Source organism: Delphinapterus leucas, chromosome 13, assembly GCF_059928025.1.
Source record: "Delphinapterus leucas isolate spDelLeu-1000000601 "Yukka" chromosome 13, BTC_Dleu_Yukka2, whole genome shotgun sequence".
Classification (NCBI taxonomy): domain Eukaryota; kingdom Metazoa; phylum Chordata; class Mammalia; order Artiodactyla; family Monodontidae; genus Delphinapterus; species Delphinapterus leucas.
In genome coordinates this window covers 76127180-76153752 of record NC_143141.1, presented here as the reverse complement: position 1 = coordinate 76153752, position 26573 = coordinate 76127180, and the positions used below count along the sequence as shown (strand labels likewise).

Genomic DNA, 26573 nt, shown 5'->3' with positions numbered 1-26573 from the left:
TTCCCTGGTGGCGCAGTGGTTGAGAGTCTGCCTGCCGATGCAGGGGACGTGGTTCGTGTCCCGGTCCGGGAAGATCCCACATGCCACGGAGCGGCTAGGCCCGTGAGCCACTGCCACTGAGCCTGCGCGTCCAGAGCCTGTGCTCCGCAACGGGAGAGGCCGCAACAGTGAGAGGCCCGCGTACCGAAGAGAAAAAAAAAAAAGCATCTTACTTGTATATCATCTGTTGAAGAAACAGAATTCTCAACAGAGTGAGAAATAGAGTAATGACCCCTGCCAGCTGGGAAAGGGCCTGGCACTATCAGCCAGGCCTTGGTGTATCATATGAAATATAAAAACAATTTTAGGGACTTCCCTGGTGGTCCAGGGGTTAAGAATCTGCCTTCCAATGCAGGGACGCAGGTTCCATCCCTGGTCGGGGTACTGAGATCTCACATGCCTTAGGGCATCTAATCCCATGTGCCGCAACTACTGAGCCCGCATACTCTGAAGCCCATGTGCCACAACTAGAGAGAAGCCCGCACAAGGCAACGAAGATCCTGTGTGCTGCAATTAAGACACGACACAGCAAAATAAATAATTTTAAAAAATGAAAAATAAAAAAAAAACATAAACAATTTTACAGAACACCACTCTGTGACCATGATGGATCAAGATAAAAACAAGACCACTCCATAATCATGTCTGAACACAGACAAAAGTCCTAACCACAAAAATAACCAAATATAATCCTATCCTGGGTAAGATGAATGACTGCCGCTTCTTTACCAATCACAACTTTAGCCTTGCTCCATTCTTCTTGCCTTCCAGGTTCTTAAAATACCTAGTGCCCAAATTATTCCCACTTCCTAAGAGCATCTAATCCACTGCAAAGCCCTACTTCCTTAAACCCTCCCCAAAATCACTTAATGCTAGCTCAAATCCTATATGGCTCCCCATGATGCACATTCTCCTTTATTACAGTGTATCAATAAATTCATCTTGTTTAACTACAGATTATTCCTGGAGGTCTCCCCTGGAGGGCATTAACAGAGTTGGGACTACAGATTTGAGTACAGGGTGGGATTAAGAGTAAAATAATAAAATTATATAAAAATACATGCAGTCTATAGAACAGATAACATCTATCTACCTAAAGGGGGTCTTTTGATAAGTTAACTTATCCACAATAAGTTTCCACAAATTTGAAATTACCAGTGTTTATCAGCACTGGTAATGTTGACTAAATAAATAAATCTTAAATCCTCAACTATTCAGTTTTCCATTTTACCTGAAAAAAATAAGAATCTAAGTATAAAAAGTGAAAGGTAAATCAAGAAACTAAACCCTGAACACAATATTAGAATAATAAAATCCTCTAATCTAAATATATTATCTAATAATAAATGAATTAGCAAATATTATCTATAGGATGGATAAACAACAAGGTCCTACTGTACAGCACAGGGAACTACACTCAACATCTTGTGATAAACCATAATGGAAAAGAACATGAAAAAGAATGCATATGTATGTATAACTGAGTCATTCTGCTGTACAGCAGAAATTAAACACAACATTGTAATTCAACTATACATCAATAAAATCTTTTAAAAAATAAAATCCTCTAATTTAAATATATTTAGTAATTTAACAAATGAATTTAATAATTAAATATTTAAGTATATTATTAGTTCCTCATCAAGAAGTTGCTAAATACAGTAATATGTCATTAAGATTAATTTATCTATCTGAAATATAGGCAAGCTTTATTTAAATTTTAAACTATCTTCTCATTGATCACCAAAGTCAACCTTGCCCAGTGCATCCTTACCTCCTGGGTCCTTATCTGGATTGTACTCTAAAGCATTGCTACAGATGAGGTCAATATCTTTCAGGAAATCCTTAGCAGTCAGGTAATTATGCTTATCAATTTTAGTGATTACTGTTGATAAATCCATTGGTTCCTTGATTACTTCAAGATAATCTGAAACCTAAAACAGGATATTTTAATGAAAATTACTTCTGATATTTCATATAATCTACTCATAAAAACATAAAACAAAACCATACAGTTATTTTAAAATTAAATCTAGATATCTAGGAAATAACTACAGATAAGGATAAAATTATAGAGCAATTTATGCCACTAAAGATACTATGTCATACTTTCCATGAAAAGCTTCAGTTTCAAGTCACATCTAAATCAACTCTGAAAAGTTTCTCATCTTGAAATATGAAACAAACTGTCAGCTTTTTTTTTTTTTAATCCTTTGGATACACCTGAGAAGAAAATGTATTGGTAAAAATACCCAATAAGCATCAATAAATGTTACCTCAAGAAAAGAATTTTTTAAGGAAAATAAAAAGAAACACAGATTTTTTTTCTTATTATTAGAGATGTTCTCGGGTAAATCTCTTTAAAATCTCTAAACAAAAAAATTATCTGTCTTTTTCAGTTTTCCAGGATGAATCGTTTCATGGAAAGAGTTTTCTGCTCCTTTGGATTCATTACAAACATTCTGAGTCAACTGTATAACAAAAGTAAGTATTGCTTTCATGACTAGAAAAAATTTACTGGCCTTGTCCCTAAATATAAACAAATCTACAAGCAAAAAATACATTTTGCTCAGTGTGATTTTCTGGGAGATAACCCAAAATAGAGATATTGGTCATGACTGCCCAATAAATTGTATGTTTTGTATCATTTGACCAATAAGAAAGCTCTTCCAACCTATATATCCACAGGTGTACCTTGTTTTATTTGCACTTGCCTTTACTGCGCTTTGCAGATATTGCATTTTTTTAGAAATTGAAGGTTTGTGGCAACCCTGTGTTGTCAGATAATGGTTAGCATTTTTTAGCAATAAAGTATTTTTTAATTAAGGTATGTACATTTTTTGTAGACATAATACCACTGCATACTTAAAGAAGACTACAGTATAGTGTCCACATAACTTTTATATATACTGGGAAACCAAAGAATTCATGTGACTCACTTTATTGCAATATTCACTTTACTGCAGTGGTCTAGAACTGAACCCACAATATCTCCAAGATGTGTATGACTGTATTGTCTTCCTTAATGCAAATCTCAAATCAAGTAATCAGGTCTGACATAAACACAGTCTTAGAAATGTCTAATTAGTCCGGGACCAAATTCTGGGAATAGGGTAATTTCTGTTCTATGAAACTAAAGGCTAGTTTTCTCCATTGCAGATGGCACTGATGCTTTTTGGGGATTTTTTTTTTTTTTTGGCCTCGGCATGTGGGATCTTGCCCAGCCAGGGATCAAACTCATGCCCCCTGCATTGGGAGCATGGAGCCTTAACCACTGGACCACCAGTGCAGTCCACTGATGCCTTTTTAAAAATTTACATACTGAATATATATTCATATGAATAAATACACATATATGCATATACAAAAACATATGCATATATATACATACATATTATTTATATGTTTTTAAATTTTTAGGTAGATGTGTGTGCATGTTTTAATTTATTTTTCATTCTCTAGGAGCTAAAAAGCCAACCAATCTCCTTATAGGGGAGACAGTGGAGCTATACTCAACAAGGAACAGTTCAGAAGGTATTAGTTGGATCCTTGGCTCTGACAATTGACATGTATTGTGTACACGTGGAAAACATTTTATAAACTTTTGCACTATAAAAATTTATATTACTAAAGACCATAAAATTTTAGCACCTATGCTTATTTAAATTCAACACTTATTTTCTAAGCTTTTGTTTCCTCTGCAATTTGCTTTGGAATTTGATAAAGTTTTTAGACATTTCAAATTCATTACTTTAATACAAGTTTTTGTGTTTTAGGTTATCAAAATGTTATCTTAGTTTCCCCTCTCTATCTGTCCCAGAGACCCCTAAGTTTTCAGCCTTAAAAGTAAACAAAGAAGCAGTAGCAAAATGAATCTGAAAAAGAAAAAAAAGAAAAAGAGAAAACATCACCCTAAAATTAAAGTTTTAACTGACCAACATCTTCTATCCCCTCCCACTGCCTTACCATCATTTATAAAACTTTCAGTCTATCACAGATGGCATTTGAAATCTGACAATCTCTTCTGGTTAGACAGAAAAAGTTTTCCTGGACAAAGGCAAAACTGGTTCACTCCCAGCATAGGAGGCTGACTTGGGGGCAAGTCCTTATCAATTAAGTGTCAGAGTTCTCATACCCAATTTGAAATAAAAATTTGTAACAATCTTTAAAGTGGGCTGATGGTTTTAAGACTTTCTGAAAATACCACGAGGGAAAAAATATGCTTCACGAATATAAAATATGTATTAATTGCAAGAGCAAATAGGCAAGTCCTGTTATTCCAGTAGAAAAAGATTGACAGCTGTGATATAAAGAATGTGGACTTCGAATTTTAAGAAACATTGAGTGCTGGCTGCGTCACTTGCCAATAAGCCTCAGTTTCTTCAACTGCAACATAATAATGACCTTGTGGGGCTGCTGAAAGGATCAAATGGCTAAAACTGTGTATTGTGGATAAACATACAAATAAAATTAAACACAGTCCCTTTATTCCCAAAAAGGGGAGGTGGGGGGAATAGATATTTTCAGGTTTTCCAAGGGGAAAAAACATAATGCTAGCTCACAGGCATAGATGAGGTAATGATTCCAAAGGAATCTGCTCTGATCCAAGAGTACAGATTTCACAACGAGGACACAACATTAAACTCTGCATCACTTCATAATTCAAATGTAAAAAAAGATGAAGAAAAAAATTAAAACTAAAAACACCAAAGCTGTTCAAACATGGAGTCTGAACTATAAGAAGAATGCCAGTAAAGACTGCATTATGTGCATCCACACACTATATTATCCCAGGATAAAACAAAACAAAATAAAATTTATTCTACAGTATTATAGTAGATTCCAAATGGAAAATTTCTTTTCTCATCATCACAAACCATGCTCCCACAAGGACACAAAACAATACACATAGGAAGTGAGAAATTTTCCACTCGGAGCAGAGAAAATTCTTGGAGAGAAAAATAACAGGCTGTGCTTATAACCTCATACAGCATCTTAGTCACAGACATTTCCAAAATATGAAAGACAAATTTCAGGTTTCTTAGCTACCTCTTTCAGTAAGGTATACACAATTTGGGAAATGCCAATTTTAATTGTTATTGATTGGTTAATACCAATATTCTTTTGGAGAGCAGGATTTATCCTGGAATAAAAATAGTCTAGTATGGACATTTCACTAAAGTAACTTTTAATCCTCTTCTTAAATGAAGAGTAGGAGATCACAAAGATCAATACTAATCAAGAGGACATATACAAATTGTCATTAATTTCATCCAAAAGTCACCAGATGTTTGCTGATGACATTGGTAGTTATCACATGGATTAAAATTTTACAGGCTAGGGGTAATATTCATCCATGCCTTTGTTTTTTTCCTTCCAAAAAAAGATGTCAACATTTTTTTCTTTTAGCCAGTTCAACTTCACTGTTTGCACACTACTGAAACAAGACCTCTTCAATATCCACCGGTTTGCTGAAGATGTTAAAGCGTTTATCTGTGGCCAGCCTCTTGGTTACATCCCTGAGAAACAACCGCAACTCTCTTAAAGTATTTTCCTCCTGGTCCTCCATCCGAATTTTTTCTGATTCTGATAATTGACGAGGTGGAGAAGGTAGTGCAAGTGGAAGAACTTCCATAGCACAAAGACCTAAAGAAAGTATAAGAAAATGTTAAGATTCCAACATGGCAGGGTCAGGACCTCAATTACTTTTCTGACACTCTCTCAAAATGTTTGTTTAAGAAAAGGAGAATTCCAAATACATGTGAACCATGTGAATTCAGCAGGTAAAAATTTGAATGGAAACCAGAAGTACATTAGGGGATAGCTTTACTTTTATAAAATAACTTACAAAAGGATGTCTTTAAAGCACAAATGATATGATTTTAAATAATTTGATTCTGAGATATTATTTACATACAACTTTAAGAAAAAGATTTCAAATCAACATAAATATCTTCAGGTGAAGTACTTGTATACTGATTTGCTGAAGTCAACCTTATTTAAAGACTTTCTCAAAATGAGGTTGCCTTATATGCATGAAATTTAAACGGGCAAAGAATAATTCTTTGATCTTTCCCATTCCCAAAGACTTCTAATTTTAGACAAGTCTCCTACCCTCATATTCTTACTACAACACAGTTGGGATACTAAATGGCACCTGCAGGGAGTGGAAAAAAAAAAAGTAGTAACTAAAAAAAGAATCCCAAAGACATGAAGAAGATGGAAAACCCGGGCTTAAGTGTGATATATGAAATCTATGGTATTCACTATCTACTGTAAAACAAACAAAACATCTTCTTAGAAGGTAAAGTATTAACTTGCCTAACCATGGTGCTAATTCCTTAAAAGATTTTCCTGATATCACACTGAAGCTCAGGATTAAAATCCTAAGTATTCTCACCAATTTCTAAATAGCCCCTAAGATGAAAAATGAAAGTCAACAGGAGCAACTCAAAAAGAAAAAGAATTATGTTCAGCCTTAACATAGAAAATTCAGATCTACGGGACTAAAATATGACTAGGAACATGCAAGATACTTTATTAAAATGAATCATTTTAATAATGAAATATTTTAAATGCTGTTATTTAGATTAACAGAAGGCAACAACCAATAATCAGAAGGTATAACTTCCATGTTGAATATTCCAAAGTTTCTGTGGGGAAAACCCCACAGCTGTAGTCATTTGATAGATGTTCATCTTAAAAGCACTGAGAAAATGTGAAAAGGAGCCACTAAAGGACAATAAAATTATTAAAGTATTGGATAATATAGGCACTGAAAAACAAAGTATTGGATAATATAACCACTGGAAAACAAAGAAGTATGAAAAAGCAAGGAGTTGGCAGGGATGGGAAATGTATTTAATATCCTATAAGAACAGCTACGAGAAACATAAAAAGCAGAACAAAAAGAAAGAGGCTTAAATTTTTTTTTAACAAACAGGAGTGCTATTTTCTAGAAGAGGATGAAAGATTAAGCAAGGGGATCTTATCTTTTTGCACCTTTAGTATTAGGAAAAGAAACTCTCTTTTGAATGACTTAGCATGCAGTCCTTACTTAAGTCAGGGGACTGAAAATCTAATTTTGAGGCCCCTCTTAATGCTATTAGGCCCAAATCCAAGAAAACTCTAATGCTTAAAGAAAGCCATGATAGATTTCCATGTGCCTAGCATAATATATCTAACATAATAGGTGCTCAATAAATATTTGAAAAATCAATCAATAAATAAGATAAACCAGAAAAGGCAAATGTTCTAACCAGTTCTTGGCCCAACAAAACTACCCTGGCCCAGGAAGCAATAAGCACAACACCTGCTGTTCACAACCTGATAGTTCGAGTCCTTAGTACTTAAAGTGACTAAAACACAGCAGAACCAAAGACTTTCTATGACTTTTTGAGCCTCAGAATGTGAAATCTACCAGAGCATCTGGACTGAAGTGATAAGGAGACTACATAAACAGTCACTCATTAGTAAAGCTTTAACAATGAGGCTGTACTTCCCAATCTCCTCAAGTCAGGTAAACACAATGGCCACTTCCACATGTGTTCATCTAAAGTTAAACAAAACCTGAAAAACTGTCTTCATTTCCACAAAGAAGTGGGTTTTTTAAAAAGATGACTCCAAGATAGGGTATCTCTTAACTCCAACCCACCCATTTTCCTAAAGGCTTTAGGAACTTTACCAGTGTGTTTCCTTCGTGGTGGAGCCATTGAGGCCTGATTGAGAATCAGTTCTTGGAAAAACTTTCTTCTGTCCTCTTCAATAGGCCTTTGAATATACAAGACCTCTTCGTACTGTATTCTAAAGATACATTTAACCTACACACATACACACACACACAAAGACATTAAATATTTAGAGAATTAAAAGCTTACATATTATACCAAATTATAATTTCTTCAACTTCGGTACCATTTTCAATGTTCATTGAACATTCATGCGCGGTTAAGGTTAACCTAGTCTTAGCCTATGCTGTTGAGAGGTTCAACCTCATGGAATAAACAAGAATGAAAGAATGATCCAGTTGCTCAAGTCATTAATAAATTATAATATAAAAAAGGATAGCTGATTGTAATAGTCAGATGGCAACAATCTCAAAGAGCTGTTGCATAAGAGCTGAAAAGTAATTATCTACAACCTATTTACAATAGAGAGCTGGGAGGATGCTAACAACATTGCCTTATCTTAAGCGGTTTCTGTGTGCTTCCTATCCACTAACTTCCCTTCCTGGGCTCTTTCCCTACTAAGTCTATTCCACTGTATCCTCTGGAATCCTGATTTCATTGCAGAAAAACTATACCTTCGATCTCACCAAAGAATGCTCCACAATGACACCACCTTCCATGCAAAACTCCCAAGCAAAATTAAGCCAGTCACGCTCATATCCCTCAACTCCTTCCAGTTAGTAATTGCCACCTCTCCTTTGTTCACCTGCTCTATAAAGACTCTGACCCCAGATGTCCCCCTTGCAAGATATGCTGTTTAAATCCTCTTTACATCATCCACATTTGTTGATACACTTTATTTAATTCATATGTTTTCCTAGAAGGTCTGTTTCCTACTTCAAGATACTGAACTCCCTGAGAACAGAACTCATCTGTTTTCCTATACCTACCACCATGCCTGGTACCTAGCAATGCTTAATAAGCATATACTGAATGAATAAAGCTTGTCATTTTGTTACCCAGACCACATCAAATTGGAAACTGCAAATAAAAAAGGGAAAAGGTCACTAATATGGAAATAAGTACCAACCATGACAGTGTGGAAATACTGGATTAAAATTTAAAACATCAGATTCTAGTCCAAATATAGGTACATATTTCTGGTAAACTTTGGACAGTCCATTCAATTTTTTACGTCTAGCCACTTACTGAATTGCAGACTGTGAAATGAAGAATTACTTAAATATTATTTTAATCTTTGTAACAATGAGGTAGGTACATAGGGAGTCCCTCATTTTACAGATGAAAAAACCTAGGATTGGAAAGGTTTAAGTAACTGGCTTGAGGTCACAAAGTGAATAAATAGAGAAGACTAGATTATATAAGCTCTAAAGGTCTTTTCTAACTCTAAAACCCTAAGACAGAGAAGAGACAATGAAAAGTAGCCATCAGAATTCAATATTTAGATGGGAAATTATTTACGTCAACCCAAAGCCAAATCCTTAAAGAGTTTACATAAAATTTCACCTTGTGACCTTCCGATATTTTCTTTGAAGACTACCTTTATGTAAAAACCCCTCCAATTCTTCGATCTATACTTTGCTGGCCTTCCCTTGAAAGTTCTGGCAAGCAAATTTACCACTGAACATCCATCACGTGTCAAATATCATGCCAAACACTGCAGTTAAAAACTTGAAGAAAACAGGCTTACTTCCTGCTGTCAAGTCTCTTCAGTCTCATAAGAAAGCATTATGATACCATGTCAGAAGTGTTATAACAGAGGTAGTGAAACAGAGGAGACCCTGCAAGGGGCATGGGTGAAGAGGCATTAGATAAGATATAGCAGAAAATGCTAACATTAACTGGGTCTTGAAAAATAAACAGAACACAATACCCTAGAAGTACCAGGATTTTGTTTAAGGGTAGTAAAACATTTAATTTCAGTTTTAAATATTCCTCCTTCTGATCATTTTTCAACATTGTGTTGAACCTGGTAAACGTAAAAGCATACCAAGAGCAAGTCTACAATAATCCCCCTGATATCAGCCTTCCTGATTATTACCAACAGCTTGTTTTTCTTTAAATTCACTCCTATCTTCTGACATTCCCAGCCTCAAACTTCATACTGCAACAAGACAAACCTCATATAATTCCCTGAACGAATCATGTTCTCTTTCACACTGGTTCACAACAGTCTTTATAGGCGCTATTCATGCTTTCCTAAACTGTTTTTTTTTTAACTCTCCACTCAAGCCAGTGCTTTCTGGGTGATGCTTTCTCTGACTTTCCCAGATAAACTTAGACATACCTTCCACTATCCCTCATTAAACTTTTTTTAAGTTCAATAATTTTTAGTGAGTTAATTCAGCTGTGCAACCATCGCAGGTCAGTTTTAGAATATTTCCATTACCTCCAAGAAGTTCCCTTGTGCCCATTTGCAGTCCATCCACACTTACACTCCCAGCTGACAACCAATGATTTGGTTTCTGTGTCCAGAAATTTGTCTCTTCTAGAAATTGCATATCATAGAATTGGTAGTCTTTTGTGTCCAGTTTCTCTCACTTTTAGCATAATATATTGAGGCTCACCCACAATGGAGAATGTATCAGTAGTTCACTCCACTTATTGCTGAATAACATTTCACTCTATGTATATACACGACATTTTGTTTTGCCAATCACCAATTAATAAATACTTGGGTTATTTCCACCATGATTAACAATACTAGAAGGAACACTGGCGTGCAAGTTTTTGTGTGAACATATGTTTATATTTCTCTGGAGTAATTACCTAGGAGTGGAAATGCTGAGTCGTATCATAAGTTTATGTCTAACACCTTAAGAACTGCCAACTTTTCCAAAGTGGCTATACCATTTTACAATTCCACCAGCAATACACAAGGATTCAAGTTTCCTACATTCTTGTCAACACTTGGTGTTGTCTGTCTTTGTGATTATAGCTATCCTAGTTGGGTGTGCAGTAGTATCTCATTCCTGAATGAATAATGATATTGAGAATCTTTTCTCATGCTTATTACCCTAAGAATATATATAGTCTTTGGTAAAATGCCTATTCAACTCTTTAGCCCATTTTTAAATTGTAGTTTTCTTTTAAAATTTGTGGTAAAATGGTCATAAAAAAATTTGCCATTTTAATATTTTTAAATTGTACAGCCTGTTGCATTAAGTGTGTTCACATGGTTGTGCAGTCATCACTACCTATCTACCTTCAAACCTTTTCCATCCTCCCCAACTGAAACTCTACCCATTAAACATTAACTCCCTACACTCTCCCTTTCCCCAGGTCCTGTCAACCACCATTCTACTTTCTATCTCTACGAATCTGACTACTCTAGGAACCCTGTATAAGAGGAATCATACAATATTTGTCCTTTTGTGACTGGTTTATTTCGCTTAGTATAATGTCCTAAGGTTTACCCATGCTGTAGTTACTCTTGTAGAATGTGTCAAAATTTCCTTCTTTTTAAAAGCTAAATAATGTTACACTGTATGTATATGCCACATTATGTTTATCCATTCATCTGCTGATTTCTATCTTTTGGCTACTGTGAGTAATGCTGCTAAGAACATGGGTATACAAACATCTGTTTGAATCCCTGCTTTCACTTCTTTTGGGTATATACCCAGAAATACAATTGCTGGATCATATGGTAATTTTGTTTAATTCTTTAAGAAATCACCACACCAAACCATTTATTTTCAACAGAGGCTGCACAATTTTATATTTCCATCAGCAATGCAGCAAGGGATCCAATTCCCTCACATCCTAACCAACACTTGTTATTTTCTGTTTTTATGTCAGTAGCCATCCTATTGGGTATAAAGTGATATCTCATTGTGGCTTTGATTTGTATTTCCATAATGATTACTGATGTTCAGCATCTTTTCATGTGCTTTATTGCCATCTGAGTATCATCTTTGGAGAAAATCTATTTAAGTACTTTGCCCATTTTTGAACTAGCTGTTTGGGGTTTTCTCTGTTGCTGAGTTGTAGGAGTTCTTTATACGCTCTGGGTATCAACCCCTTATCAGATATATGATTTGCAAATATTTTCTCCCATTCAATGTATTGTCTTTTCAATCTATTAATAGTTTTATTTTTGATGAAGTCCAATTTATCTATTTTTTCTGTTACCTGTACTTTTGGTGTCTCATCCAAGAAATCACTGCCAAATCCAATGTCATGGAGCTTTTCCCCTATGTTTTTTCCTAAGGGTTTTATAGTTTTAGGTTTTTTGTTTTTTTAAAAAAATGTGTTTATTTATTTATTTATTTTTGGCTGTGCTGGGTCTTCATTGCTGTGTGTGGGTTTTCTCCAGTTGCAGCGAGCGAAGGCTACTCTTTGTTGTGGTGCGCAGGCTTCTCATTGCAATGGCTTCTCTTGTTGCGGAGCACGGGCTCTAGGCACGTGGGCTCCAGTAGCTGCGGCACACGGGCTCTGTAGTTGTGGCTTGTGGGCTTAGTTGCGCCGTGGCATGTGGGATCTTCCCAGACCTGGGCTCAAACCTGTGTCCCCTGCATTGGCAGGTGAATTCTTGTGTTTTTTGTGGTACATGGGCCTCTCACTGTTGTGGCCTCTCCCGTTGTGGAGCACAGGCTTCGGACGCGCAGGCTCAGCAGCCATGGCTCACGGGCCCAGCCACTGCCGGCATGTAGGATCTTCCCAGACCGGGGCACGAACCCGTGTCCCCTGCATCGCCAGGCGGACTCTCAACCACTGCGCCACCAGGGAAGCCCAGCAGGCGGATTCTTAACCACTGCGCCACCAGGGAAGTTCCTATAGTTTTAGGTCTTATGTTTAGTTCTTCAATCCACTTGGAGTTAATTTTTGCATACAGTATAAGAAAAAAGTCGAATTTCATTTCTTTTGTATGTGAACATCCAGTTTTCCAGCACCATTTGTTGAAAGGACCATCTTTTTTCCTGATGAATGGTATTCACACTTATCGAAAATCATTTGACTTAGTCTTATTATTATGCTGAAAGAATTTTTAATACATTCTGGATATAAGTGTTACCAGATATGTGATTTGATATATTTGAAATATTTTCTCCCAGTCCGTGATTTGTTGGGTTTTTTTTTTCATTTTCTTGATGGTGTCTTTTAAAGAATAAAAGATTTTAATTGTGATAAAGTTTACCATATCAATTTTTTTCTTTTATGGATCATGCTTTTATATATTCTACTATTATAGCACTTCTCCTACTGTATTATTTTTTCCAGATCTCCCCTCCCTCTAAACTTTAAATTCTTGGAGAACAGTGGCTATCTGAATTTTCGCCTATTTTATTTCATTCAATGAAGATACTGTACTAGAAATATGTACGTGTATACATGCATCTATGTGTGAGTATTGTGTGTGTGTGTGTGTATGTGTGTGTGTGTGTGTGTAGAAACTGTGTTAGGCAGTTAGACACTGTGAATGGAAGAGTGAAGAAAACAGACACTGTCTTAAATAAATTACATTACATTGCACAAAACAGGCAATACATTTTCGATGAATGAACAATGATCTTAACTTGATGAATACAAAACTCCATTCCCGGTCTTCCCTGGTGGCGCAGTGGTTGAGAGTCCGCCTGCCGATGCAGGGGACATGGGTTCGTGCCCCGGTCCGGGAAGATCCCACATGCCGCGGAGTGGCTAGGCCCGTGAGCCATGGCCGCTGAGCCTGCGCATCCGGAGCCTGTGCTCCGCAACAGGAGAGGCCACAACAGTGAGAGGTCCACATACCGCAAAAACAAACAAACATACAAACAAAAAAACGCCATTTCCCTAACCACTCATCAGCCTAATCATCACAATATGCAAAAACTGTCTCTCTGTAGTTTTAAAGAGTACAGGGCATTATAAGTGCATAGCCTTTGGAATCAGACCAACCTGGGTTCAATCCTTGCTCTGCCACTAGCTGTAAAACCCTAGGCAAGTTACTTTACCCCTGTTGGCCTCAGTTTTTTTATCTGTCAAATGGGAAAGTAATACTTTTCTCACAGAACAGTTTAAGAACATATGTTAGATAATATATATGATTAACCTACACAGTGCCTGGCACACAGATGCAAAAATAGCAGCAATTCTTTCATTAGCAAATATTTTTGTTTTACCTCATTTATTAAAATGTTAGAATTGTTAGCCCCCAGTTTTGAAGGTAGTGTCCATGTGACCTCTGTAATGGGCAAAATTAATGGTTTAAAACCTCGAAATCAAAAAACAAACCCAAAAAAACCCCTCAAAATCTCAAAGAGAAAAGGTGTGGAAAAGGTCAGAAATGAATCTACAATAGTTTTCATAAATAAAGTTTGCTTTCCTTAAAACAAAACAGGTAAACAATCCATCAAGTAAAAATAAATATTAGTATTTAACATACCTTAAAATAGTAATAATTCATGTTCATTTACTATACCGTTTTTAATTTAAAGAAAAGAAAAACTTGGGAGGATCACCTTCCTCTTAAATTTTAAGAAATCATAAAATTGTTTTACAACCAAAAAATTAATACTAAGATATTTCTCTTGTATACATTATCATTTATCTGAGTTTTCAATGTCCCTACTTGATGTTTCTACTTAAGTTACTGATTTTTACCTCCCAGGTCCCACCATAAACTGAGAGATACAAAATGACATGAAATACAGAGAAGACAAAATACTGTATGTAATCTTTACTTTCATCAGTGTAGCTGCGGAGGTATTTCTTTAAAATTCACTTCTAATATTGAATTATACCATTCTGAGCCTGCCCATACTTTAATGCCAAAGTACATACCGTGAATCTCTTCAGAAATTTAAGTGCAATTCCGAAGTCTGCTTTCCTTCCTGCAAATATTTCTACTTTTATCTGCTTCCTTGTTTAAAAGTCTCTTTACTATGCTCAACCTTTGATTCTTTTTTCTAATTCTCCTGAAGAGAAATAACTTGCAATTCTCATATATGGCAACTAAAATTCTCCTACTATTCTCAGAAAAGGTCTTCAGGGTCCACAGAAGTAAATTTACTTACACTAGAATTTTGCAAAAAAAAAAAAAGGATGCATGAGGCTAGGCAGGAGTTACTTAAAGCCTTTGTGATGATTCAACATTTTCTTCTTTCATGCAACAAACATTTACTAAGCAATTCCACTGTGTCAGGAAGTAAAGGGCAGTAAGACAGTCCCCTGCTCTCAAAGAGCTTGTGGTCTAGGTCAGAGAGTCTCAAATATTTTGGTCTCCACACTTTTATTAAACTCTTAAAAATTATTCAAGAACCCAAAAGAGCTTCTGCTTATCTGGATTATATCTGTCAATACTTATGTACTAAAAATTAAAACTAAGAACCTTCCAAATTATGTATTCATTTAAAACCTATTACATGTTAACATTAAAAAATATATTCTTTTAATGAACTTATCTACTAAACAGAAACAGAATCATAGACATAGAGAACAGACTTGTGATTACCAAGGGAGAGGGTTGGATTGGGAGTTTGGGATTAGTAGATGCAAACTATTACATATAGAATGTATAGGGCTTCCCTGGTGGCACAGTGATTGAGAGTCCACCTGCCAATGCAGGGGACATGGGTTCGAGCCCTGGTCCGGGAAGATCCCACACGCTGCGGAGCAACTAAGCCCATGCACCACAACTGCTGAGCCTGCACTCTAGAGCACATGAGCCACAACTGCTGAGCCCGCATGCCACAACTACTAAAGACCACACGCCAGGAGCCCGTGCTCTGCAACAGGAGAGGCCACTGCAATGAGAAGCCTGCGCACTGCGGTGAAGAGTGGCCCCTGCTCACCGCAACTAGAGAGGGCCCACGTGCAGCAATGAAGACCCAAATGCAGCCAAAAATAAATAAATAAAATAAATTTATTTTTTAAAAAAAGAATGTATAAACAACAAGGTCCTACTGTATAGCACAGGGAACTATATTCAATATCCTGTGATAAAGCATAATGGAAAAGAATATGAAAAAGAATGTATATATGTATCACTGAGTCACTTTGCTGTACAGCAGAAATTAACACAACACTGTAAATCAACTATACTTCAATAAAATAAATGTAAAACATATATATATATATTCTTTTGAAAGACATATTTTTCCAAAATATAAAACATTATATATATTAAAAAAATTTAGTGAGAAAAGTGGCACTGTTTTACATTTCTTCAAATCTCTCTTATGTCTGGCTTAATAAAAGACAACTGGGGCTTCCCTGGTGACGCAGTGGTTAAGAATCCGCCTGCCAGTGCAGGAGACACAGGTTCAAGCCCTGATCGGGGAAGATCCCACATGCGGAGGAGGAACTAAACCCGGGAGCCACAACTTCTGAAGCTCGCGCACCTAAAGCCCGTGCTCCTAAGCAAGAGAAGCCACCGCAACAAGAAGCCCGCGCAACCGCAATGTAAAGTAGTCCCCCCAGCACCCCCTCCCTCCAAGGGGCAAAGAAACAACGACCCAATGCAGCCAAAAATAAATAATAAATTTATAAAAAGAAAAAAAAGACAACTGGATTCTCATTTTCTGCCTCTGCAGAAATTCAATCTGTTACAGTAATGTTGCTCTGATTGGTATACATGAAAAAAACCCATATTCAAGAAGATACATAGTTGCAAAATACAAAAAAGACGAATGTGACAAACCTCTGAAAGTCTTATGGGGCCCACAAGGGTCCTTGGATCACACTTTGATAACAGCTGGTCTAGAACAATGATTTCCAATGTTTTGTTTTGTTTTTTTTTTTGATGAAACGCCTCATCAGTAAAAAAATTTGAAAATACTACCTCCAGACTTGACACTTGTGCATATCAAACTCAATAAATGATACTTAAAAAAAAAAAAAAAAAAAAAAGAACTTCCCTGGTACCGCAGTGGTTAAGAATCCGCCTGCCAATGCAGGGGACACGGGTTTGAGCCCTGCTCCAGGAAGATTCCACATGCCGCAGAGCAACTAAGCCTGTGCATCACAACTATCGAAGCCCATGCCCCTACAGCCCATGCTCCGCAACAAGAGCAGCCATCGCAATGAGAAGACAGTGCACCACAAAGAGTAGCCCCCGTTCTCTGCAACTAGCGAAAAGCTGGCACGCAGCAATGAAGACCCAATGCAGCCAAAAATAAATTAATGAATTAATTTAAAAAAATACTCCCTCCAGTATATATACATACTTACTTAAACGTACTATTCTACTAATATTACTATTTCTATTATGAAACATACACACACATTTTTAAGATAATATGAAAAATAAAAATGAATAGAAATTCTAATGTTTTTCTCAATATCCCAATGCATTGTCTTACTTTGGGATTAAAAAGGGAGAGCTATACAAAGACACATTTACAATAGAATTTTAAAAGGGCTCCAAAAGATGAGGTTGTCACTCTGTCCCACAAAAAGAAAACATTTTTGTATCCCTAATATTAGTCCCATGATGGCTAATTTTTTTTGTTTGGTGTTGTTTTTAAAAATTGAGTAGAGAACCTTTTCATCTCTGAATGAGTTTATTTTCTGATGAGAACAGCAGCACTTATTACAGAAGATTTAGAAAACAGGTAACAAAAATAACTATAATCTTAAGACCCAGAGATAATTACTATTAACATTTCTATTAATAGTTACATATAGTTTTTTATATATGACTATATACCTAATATATAATTATTTCTATATAAACCCAGATAATGCCATATATATTGATTTAATATCTGCAATTTTTAGCAATACATTCAAACATCTTTTCATGACATTAAATGTCTTCTACATCAATATTTTTAATGGTCTCATTGTATTTCATGGAAGGAATCCACTATAATCAATCCTCTACTGTAGGACATTTAGTTTCCAATTGATGAAGAAAGGCTATGATAAATACTCTTGTACTTTTTGTGTTGCCTGTGCTGTATCTTTGTGTTTGTCCATGAAGAAAGGCTATGATACTTTCTGTGTTGTCTGTGTTGTATCTTTTTTATCTATGAAAAACTACTTACCTATAAATGGTATTGCTGACCTAAAATGAATAGACGTATTTAAATCTATTACTATGAACTGTCCTGGAGAGAGTTTATCCAACTTTTTTTTTTGGCCTATTTCATAGGTTAAAATCTGTATCTTACTGTTATTTTAACTTACCATTGTATTTTCTTAAATACACTATAGTAACTGGATATTTCTCTCTTTCTTTTAGAATCACTTAGTTTTTGATACCCACTGTCTACTTCATGTCTTCTTCCACAGATCTGGCACCTTGCTAACCTAGTTACTCAGTCTGCAACTCTCCATGCTTTTCATTCATTTACCAAATATTTATCAGTACATGCTAAGCATTATTCACTACTATTTCAGTCTGTGACCTAAACAAAGCAATATACTAATGGCAAAGCTGAAATTAAAATGAAAGCCTTGGGCGCAGAGGAGGCTTTCCTAAGGACAATTAGTATAAAATGTTATGTAATCAGTAGTCTAAGAAAAACCCCATAATCTTCACCCACAAATGTGAACATCCATGATAGCTTTAGTAGCTATTTGCTATAATAAGGGCAAAGAATACAGAAGACAAAGGGGGGGGGCTGGAATTTCAGGATTCAATGCTAGTAAATTTTTAATATTTTAGCTATTAATTAAGGTTATTGGTAAACAAATAATGAAAAAAGCCTACTCACCAGTAGGCTTTTTGAATCCACTAAAAATTATAACAATATAGCAACATTGAAAATATATAGATGCAATGTTAGTTTTTTAAAAAACTAAACAATAAAATCACATATGCAAATAGACAACAAGAATAGGCAAAATTAAAATTGCTGTGTATCAAGACAGGTTGAGTAAGACTTTTATTTACAAATTTTTCAGACAATATAAGGAAACTTCAGGTAAGTATATATTCCTAACTAGAGCCCTTAATTATCCCAATTTTCTTTATTTTTTATAAAATTATAATAAAACTAGTTGACAGTGAGGATCTAATTTTTAAAAGTGGCTCCTAGGTTATGTCCAGGTTCAGTCCACTCTCCTAAATCAATTTCGAGTGCATTCTTACTTTATAATACTAATATAATACCAAACATATTATAGCTCTGTAGCTTCCAAAATAAACTCACATATATTGTCTCACACCAACAAGCCTGTCTTGTTATTATCCACGTTTTTATAGGTGCGGAAACTGAAGCTACTCTAGGTTCAAATATTTATCCAAAATCAAAAGACAAGTAAGTCAATACCAAGGTTTTTCTGACTCTTACTACATACATCTTTCCACTATATTGCTCCCTGTGATAAAAAATATTTTGATTAATGGTCTCCAAATAATATCAGATTCTGAATAGCAAAAAATGAACTAGTCTACATTTAATATAATTTTCTTAACAAGAGTAGTAAGTTGTACAAATCCAGTTTAGCAACAAGATAGATAATAAGAGCTTAAACAACAAAAGAACTTGGTAAAAAAAACAAATCTGAATCATAAAATTCTACGTAATCAAGATTTATATTATAGCATTTGAAACATGTAAATTTTTTATAAGAACTGTGTTGCCTGGGCAAAATATTTCTAAGCATTTTGAAAGGAGATTATTTCAAAACCTAGTAAGCTCAGAATGTTATAATAATTTCTTAAAAATCAATTTCATTCACATGAGTTGATCTACTAATTTTTTCATTCACATGAGTGATCTAATTTTTTTCTGAAACAACTGTGATTTTTATCTTTACTATTGAGTTGGATTTGAATTCAAACGCTAAATGTCAGATTTGAAAAATATGCACAGTCATAATAATCTTCAGCTTAACGTGATGAAAGGTCAAATCTCACCAAATAATCTAACAGATGATAAGAATGAGAAGGATAATTACAATGGCATTGATGATGATACAGCTAAGATCTTCTTAGTAGGTACTATATATGTCGAGGTCTGGTCTAAGCATGAATTATCTCAAAATTCACAACAACACTGAGAAATATATCAAAATACATACCAAAAAAAGAAACTGAAACTTAAAATGTTAACTAACTTAAGTCACATGGCTAATAAATGGTACAACCAAGGCATGAACCTTGACAGTACTGATTTTATAGTAACTAAAATGTGCCAAATTTACGTCAACTATTTTAAAACCATATAATAAGAAAAGATAAATATTTAATGAGTTCTTACCTCTTCAGGCAGTTCACTGTACATGGTTTCAGAGGTAGACAATAAAAATATGGGTGAAAATGACGGTATATCTTGTAGCAAAGTCAGAAAAGTTGCTCTCACAGTTTCACTGACGGCTTCCCACCAATCACCAATGTGAGGCATGTAAACAATACTAGGTACTGTTCTTCGAGCTTCACGAAAAATCTAATTAAGGAAAGAACTGGCATTAAAAATTCAAATAGATATTATTCTAAAGTCTACACAGTAACCCTCAAATACATTAAATGTGTCAGGCCTGTTACTATAATTACTTTCAGCCCCAGTACTTAAGCTGTTCAAGATATGCACAAGCCATACATACAGCTTCTATCTACCCTTACCCCACCTAAGAAAAGGAGTATTTTTTTGTTATTTTATTATTCCTATTCAGTATATATTAATAGTATAAAGGCATCAAATTGTTCCACTTATCTATCATATAAATAAAGCAAAATACCACTATAAAATATGCTGCAAATAAAGAGATAAGCATGTACCTATATGTCACCCACTTAAGAGTGATTATCAGGAAGCACAAAGAAGAAAAAGAGACATAGCTTACATGTTCGTGCACACTGGCTAAAATCACTCAACATATGAATTAAATAAATATTTTAACCAAGATGTACCACCCTAGAGCTTAAAATTAATGAACTACCTGCTGAACCACTTGTTTACCTCCCATTATCTTAATTCAATCTTCTATAAAATAGTCACAAAATACCCTTAATCTCTAAAGAACAATAAATACATTAGCTAAAAGCTATGAGATACTCCCACTTCAGAAAATAGAAAATAAAGTTCCCTCAGGTGTTAAAAAGAGTCTTAACCATAGCTTCAGTCACAATCTGCCAACACATGTCAATAAAGACCAGGTTGGCTATTAATAAGTTGTCAAACAGAACTACTGACCTTTACAGAAGAGTCAACAACAGCTCAACAGCCCATCAACAAATTCTCACAGATTATTATGACATCTCTTAAATACTTTTAACGAGCGTAAGAATAAGTTAAAAATGACTATCTTTCTTCAATTTAATTTGAGAACTCTACTTCTAAAATTCTCTACTATTTTCTCTTAAACACATTTCAATTAACCTATATAATATACAAGATACAGAAATAAGAATCAAATAATTTAAATGATTAGGATTATCAGAAACATTCCTAAAATTCAAAAGGATTGTTTTTCTTTAAAGAGTAAGCCTACCACTTGCATGAATTTTTTAAATACTATATTTTATATAGCTTTAAATCTCCTGTGTAAAATAAAATGTACTGCCAATTTAATAATAAGCCAGATGAAAGATACTCAAATAAAATTTTCCCCCAAATCGGAAATGTAGATGTTATGATCACTCACATCAAAAGTAACATTTGCTCCTTCCCTTCCTTTAATATTTGCATATCCACCAATCCAGAACAGTTGTACAGTACAACTCCTTCAGGACTCTCAAATTTTGACCTTTTCTGCAAACACGCACCCTCTTATCCTGGATCTTGAAAATCCAAGGATTACTGTTTTCCAAAGTTCATGTAGAAGATTCATAAGAGAAAAACAAGCATAAATATTGGCAAAAGGAAGGAACCACACAGGAGCACAAAGGCAAGAGAGGCATTTGATTCCAAAAAAAAAAAAAAAAAAATGTTTTTATTACATGCCACCCAATCAGGCATGGTATGTGGAAGACACTGACCAACACCTGTTGCTGATAAAACTAGGGAAAGTCAGCAGGGAGAGAAAGGTGATTATATGAAAAAGAGTAACAAACTACACAGCTTACTGAGAAACCTCACAAAACTACCTACCCTAATTCAGCCATGCAAGTTACCACATGCCCAGGGAGAGATGAGACAACATGCCTTTTTTAAAAAATGAAATACTGCCTTGCAGTCTAGTATTTGTAGGTTAGGTTTTCTATATGTGTTGAGAACATCTAGCTGCTAGCAAATATCACAGTATCGGCAAAGCAACAGAAGGTTAAGTGATAATAAATAAAAAACTTTACAGAGCCAGAAGTTAAACAATGCAATACTGTAGGTGTTTTAAACTTATCTGCAAGGCTGAACTAGATACATAAGGGTTTTTTTTTCTATTTCTTTCCTTTTCTCATCCAAACCTCTCAAAATTAGCAAACTGAACATGATAATGATACTCTAGTAACCTTTTTATTTCCAAAGACTTTAGGAAAGTATCTTTATAAGTAAACCTTTTGAAATTATATTTGAAAACCTAGAGGGGAAAAAAAATCAGGAAAAAAGTCTAAGACAAATATAGAAAAATAAAAAGGCTCTGCCTTTCTGGTCCATGAATATATAATTACATGGACTGAGAATTAATCTAACTATATGCAATACCAATAGCCAGGGAATATTTTCAAAATTTTCTCTGAAGCCTTTAAAGGAAAAACATCCTTAATTTCCAGAAAAATTTAAAAATACTACTAAAACAAGTTTCCTTTTTAAATTCCTTACCCCATGTTATCTCAGAATATTAAAATAAACTTTCATATTTTCTTTAAATAGCCAAGCTGTCCTAATTCTGTTTTTGAAATGAAATTTCAAAAAAGAATAGAGTCTGAGAATAGTATTTAAAAATTCAGAAAAAAGTTTAAACCTATTGTGATTTTTCTACAATGTAAAATCGGCTCCTCAGCAGTTTGCTGGTAATTTTTGAAGTTATGGAATAAGTTACACTCTGTGAAATCAATTAACCAGATATCTTATAGTAGAAAAATAAAGCCTAGTTTTAGTGAAGCGGCAACTGTCTTGGAAACAAGTGATGCCATTTGATAACTAGAAAAATACTCACCTACAGGGTGTCTTGGATTGGTGGATGTGCAAGGTGTAGTAGAAAACAGAAAAACTGTTATAGAGAAAAAAAGACAGTAGGCCAAATTACTGAACCAACCGTTTCAAAATACCTCTGACATGACCAGCACTCTTGCACAAATAAAATGAACGTACACCAGTGTATGTGAATGTTCATTTTGATTCTTTAAACAATATATTTCTGGCCTCTTCTTGTTCCAGACATCATAGTCCCTTATATAACTTTTTTTAAGTTTCTTTATTTAAAAAATATCAAAAACTACTTTCTCTGAATATTAATGATATGAAAGGCAAAAATCAGGCCACTGAAATTAGAAGTATCCATGCAAGGAAGCACTAACAATATAAACTGCACCTATATTTATAAGGGTCCTTATCTCAAAAGCTAAATTTCAAATCAGTACGTTAGATGCCAAATTAAAATGTTCAGTGCGTGAAAATTCACTGTATCTTTAAAAAATGAAGAATATACAGCCTATAACAAGCCATTTTCATTAAAAACTGAAAACTGGAATAATTTTAAATACAGAGGTACCTGAAGCAGAAACCTCCAAGCCAGTACAGCTTTCACTTTCCTAAAAGGGGCTATATGAGAAAAACAACTTTTTGTCATCAATGAATTTCCAGAATTTGTCTTGGTCACGTTACAGTACTAAAATTATAAAACACAGGTAAAAGAAAAATCTTGGGGGCTAAATTTGTCCTCAATTTTTATAAAAACTAAAAAGCACTATTTAAATAAGTTTAATTCCTTAAACCATGCTATCAAAACTGTTAAATAATATGTCTCCATTACTGATAACTTTATTATATTTGTCACTTACTCCATTTATGTTCTATTGACCTAAGATTTACTGAGCATCTCTGTGAAAAGAAGGCACTGTCTGGGATCTGAAGATTCAGGATTCAAGAAATAAAAAGCTCAATTTCTTTACAAGCATATAAAATCATCCTGTTATAAAACGCAACTATACTAGAGTTTCCGAACAATGGATTTAATGCAAATCAACATTTCTTGAAAATGAAAAACACCCAAAATCCTTTTCTGATATTTTCATTGCTAAAAACATCAATAATTTCAGTAAATGTGATACAATTTGGGCCAGGATAATTTAATTTGTTTACAATTCACAAACAAAATGTGCTATGGTAAAACACAGATGTGTACCCACATGCACAAACACAAGAGTATCCAAAGTATATACAGACTGTTATGGAGAAACCCAGAAATCCTTTTTCACAAGCAAGAGCATCCAAAGTATACACATAGGTAAGTATAGTAATTCCTTAATGCCACATAACCAAAACGGATTTCCCCTGAGAATTTCCAGATACAATTTCTTTCTAGGGAACAAAAAATACTAAAATTTTCACCCCAAAAAATACCTTACTGACCATGTGAAATTACTCATAACACCGTATAGTACCCAAACTCCAAAGCTTTGAACAGACCATATTTAAATTTATCAATTCGATCATAACTCTGTATTAATGAAAAAGATTAAATATAACACACTCATCAATCCCTTTTTTCCTAAATCAGCAGTAGAAATAATACAAGAGGGAAAAAAATACATATGAAAATGTCAGTAAGGGGGCTCATAGTTGTTGCTATTTTTTTTTAAGAGTATTAATACAGTAAGTCTTTTACTACAGATACTAACATCTCTGACTTTGTTGTAGGGTTCAATAATTACTTGTGAACTTACTGGGACAACCATAAATCTTCCAGGCTACATCAGTTTCCATTCTCCTTCCAGAGCCTTTGGAAGACTATGAAATGCTCAGTAACATACATACACACATGCGCACACACAGAGTTACTTTATGAACTCTGGCAATTGTTTCAGTTATAAATGTCGAACTACTGTCCAGTGATCAGCTAAAGTACTATATTTCAAAGTGTGGTTTACTGAAAACCTAGAATAGTTACAACTGGGATGCATGTTTGAAGTGCAGATTTCTGGGCTTATCCCAAATTTCATGAATCAGAATCTCTGGGTGTGGTGCCAGGGAATCAGAAATTTTAATAAGCACCCCCAGGAGATTCTCATGCTCATTAAATTTTAAGAAACAGTGAGGGACTTCCCTGGTGGTCCAGTGGCTAAGACTCCGTGCTCCCAATGCAGGGGGCCTGGGTTCAACCCCTGGTCAGGGAACTAGATCCCACATGCTGCAACTCAGAGTTCGCATGCCACAACTAAAAGATCCCACACACATCAACAAAGATCCCGCATGCCACAAATAAAGACCCGGCGCAGTCAAATAACTAAATAAAGATTTTAAAAAAAAAGAAAGTAAGAAAGAAACAATGAGAAAACCCTACAGCAGTCACTAACTCCTCTACCATTTTTCATGCAACTGATAATATTACTCAATAGCTGGGGCATTCAGAAGAAACAGAAGTTTTGTCATATATCTGCTTGTGTGTGGATGTTTTAAAGAATGGCATAGAATTAAACACGGTCCCCATGGCATAAAGAAATATGAAGTAGGGCCCTTCCCCCCTTTTCATCTTATCACACACATAAATACAGATCTTTAAAGGTGATTTAAGACTTCTTTCCTTTAAAACTACCTTTCGTGTTCATGTTACACTATTAAATAACCCAACGTAATTTATATTACATATCTTAGAGGCAGGGGAAAAGAAAATCACAGAAGAATAACTTGCCACAGACCAAACCCTTATATTCCGCATGTATTTAGAGAGGATTCTACCTATAGAAGGACTAGCTACAAAGAGAAGTAAAGCAAAAGGGAAGAAAAGAAAGGGAATACAGAACAGAAGGATAGAAAGAAGGGTTTTTATCTTTCCAGCATTTCAGCACCTGACTTATGTGCTCTCTTCCCTAGGACTTTTATACCTAGTTATACCCAGGCTTACCAATCTCTACAAATTAATAAAAAATTCCTCAGTTTCATTATATAATAGCCTCTTCATGAAGAATTTTCCAGAAAAGACAGTATTATGTTATAATAAATAATTTTTAATATGCACTTAAAATACAAACAATCAGGGATTAACCGTGACAGTTTACATGGTCTCTGGTCAGTGTTCAGAGAAAGTCTGAGCTTCAGCTACCATGACTACAAAATTCTGTCTCAGTGCCTTGTTAGATTAGACATCCAGGTGGTGGTCACTTAAGAATAAGCCCTACTTCCAAACCAGAAGCTCATAGGTGGAAGCAGAGAAGATGAGATGTCTTGACATACTAGATGCAATGTAACACAACCAAAACAATAAATGGAGGGTTTTCGTTGCTTCCCACCACCAAGTGACACTTCTCTCCACCCTCCTCACCAACATGACAGAAAAGTAGTAAAAGCCAAGATATGTGAAAGAGGCCAAAGAACATGCAGTCAGAATTCAAATTTAGCCCAATGATGCCAAGTAGGATTCAGAGAAAAAAAAAATCCAGGATTCCAATAAGATCAACATAGTTTACTACAGTGCTTCATATTTCCTTACCTAACATTAAGCCAGTATTGTGTTTGTGAATATACACACACATTAGCCATAAGGAACAACTATAGACAGAATGTTCCTCTTTCAAAGTGATTTTATCTTTCAGTTTGTTTGATACTGTCAAGTATACATGTAAAAGGAAACAAAAAACTCTAAACCATAGAGCAGAGTATAAACTAAAATGACAAAGTTTATCCATTCCCCAAATCCTCCAAATTCCTTCCCGCAAGCCAAAACAAAGATTATTAACAGTTTTTTGGGGGTATTCTTAGATAATATTTCTACTTATATATAAACATGAACATATATTTTTAAGGTTTTTTTTTCATGAAGAAGATCATACTTAGATTTACAACTTGCTTTTTCAGTAGTATCTCCTTCACCTTTCCT

General features: G+C 34.9%; 1 protein-coding gene across 6 annotated transcripts in view; it reads right to left on the bottom strand.

Moving 5' to 3' along the window:
- ATAD2B (ATPase family AAA domain containing 2B) overlaps window positions 1–26573 on the bottom strand; it is a 187883-nt gene that overhangs the window by 58952 nt on the left and 102358 nt on the right. For 5 of the 6 annotated variants that reach the window (XR_016395309.1, XM_089922466.1, XM_089922468.1 and 2 more), the window contains 4 exons: window positions 19862–20047; window positions 7724–7859; window positions 5489–5685; window positions 1814–1973 (listed from right to left, as the gene is read on the bottom strand). Coding sequence is in view for 5 of the 6 variants with exons in the window: in XM_089922466.1 (XP_089778592.1) it covers window positions 1814–1973; window positions 5489–5685; window positions 7724–7859; window positions 19862–20047 (679 nt within the window). In the remaining variant the exon portion in view is untranslated. The remainder of the gene's footprint in view (window positions 1–1813; window positions 1974–5488; window positions 5686–7723; window positions 7860–19861; window positions 20048–26573) is intronic. The other variant, XM_022574354.3, reaches the window with a different exon arrangement.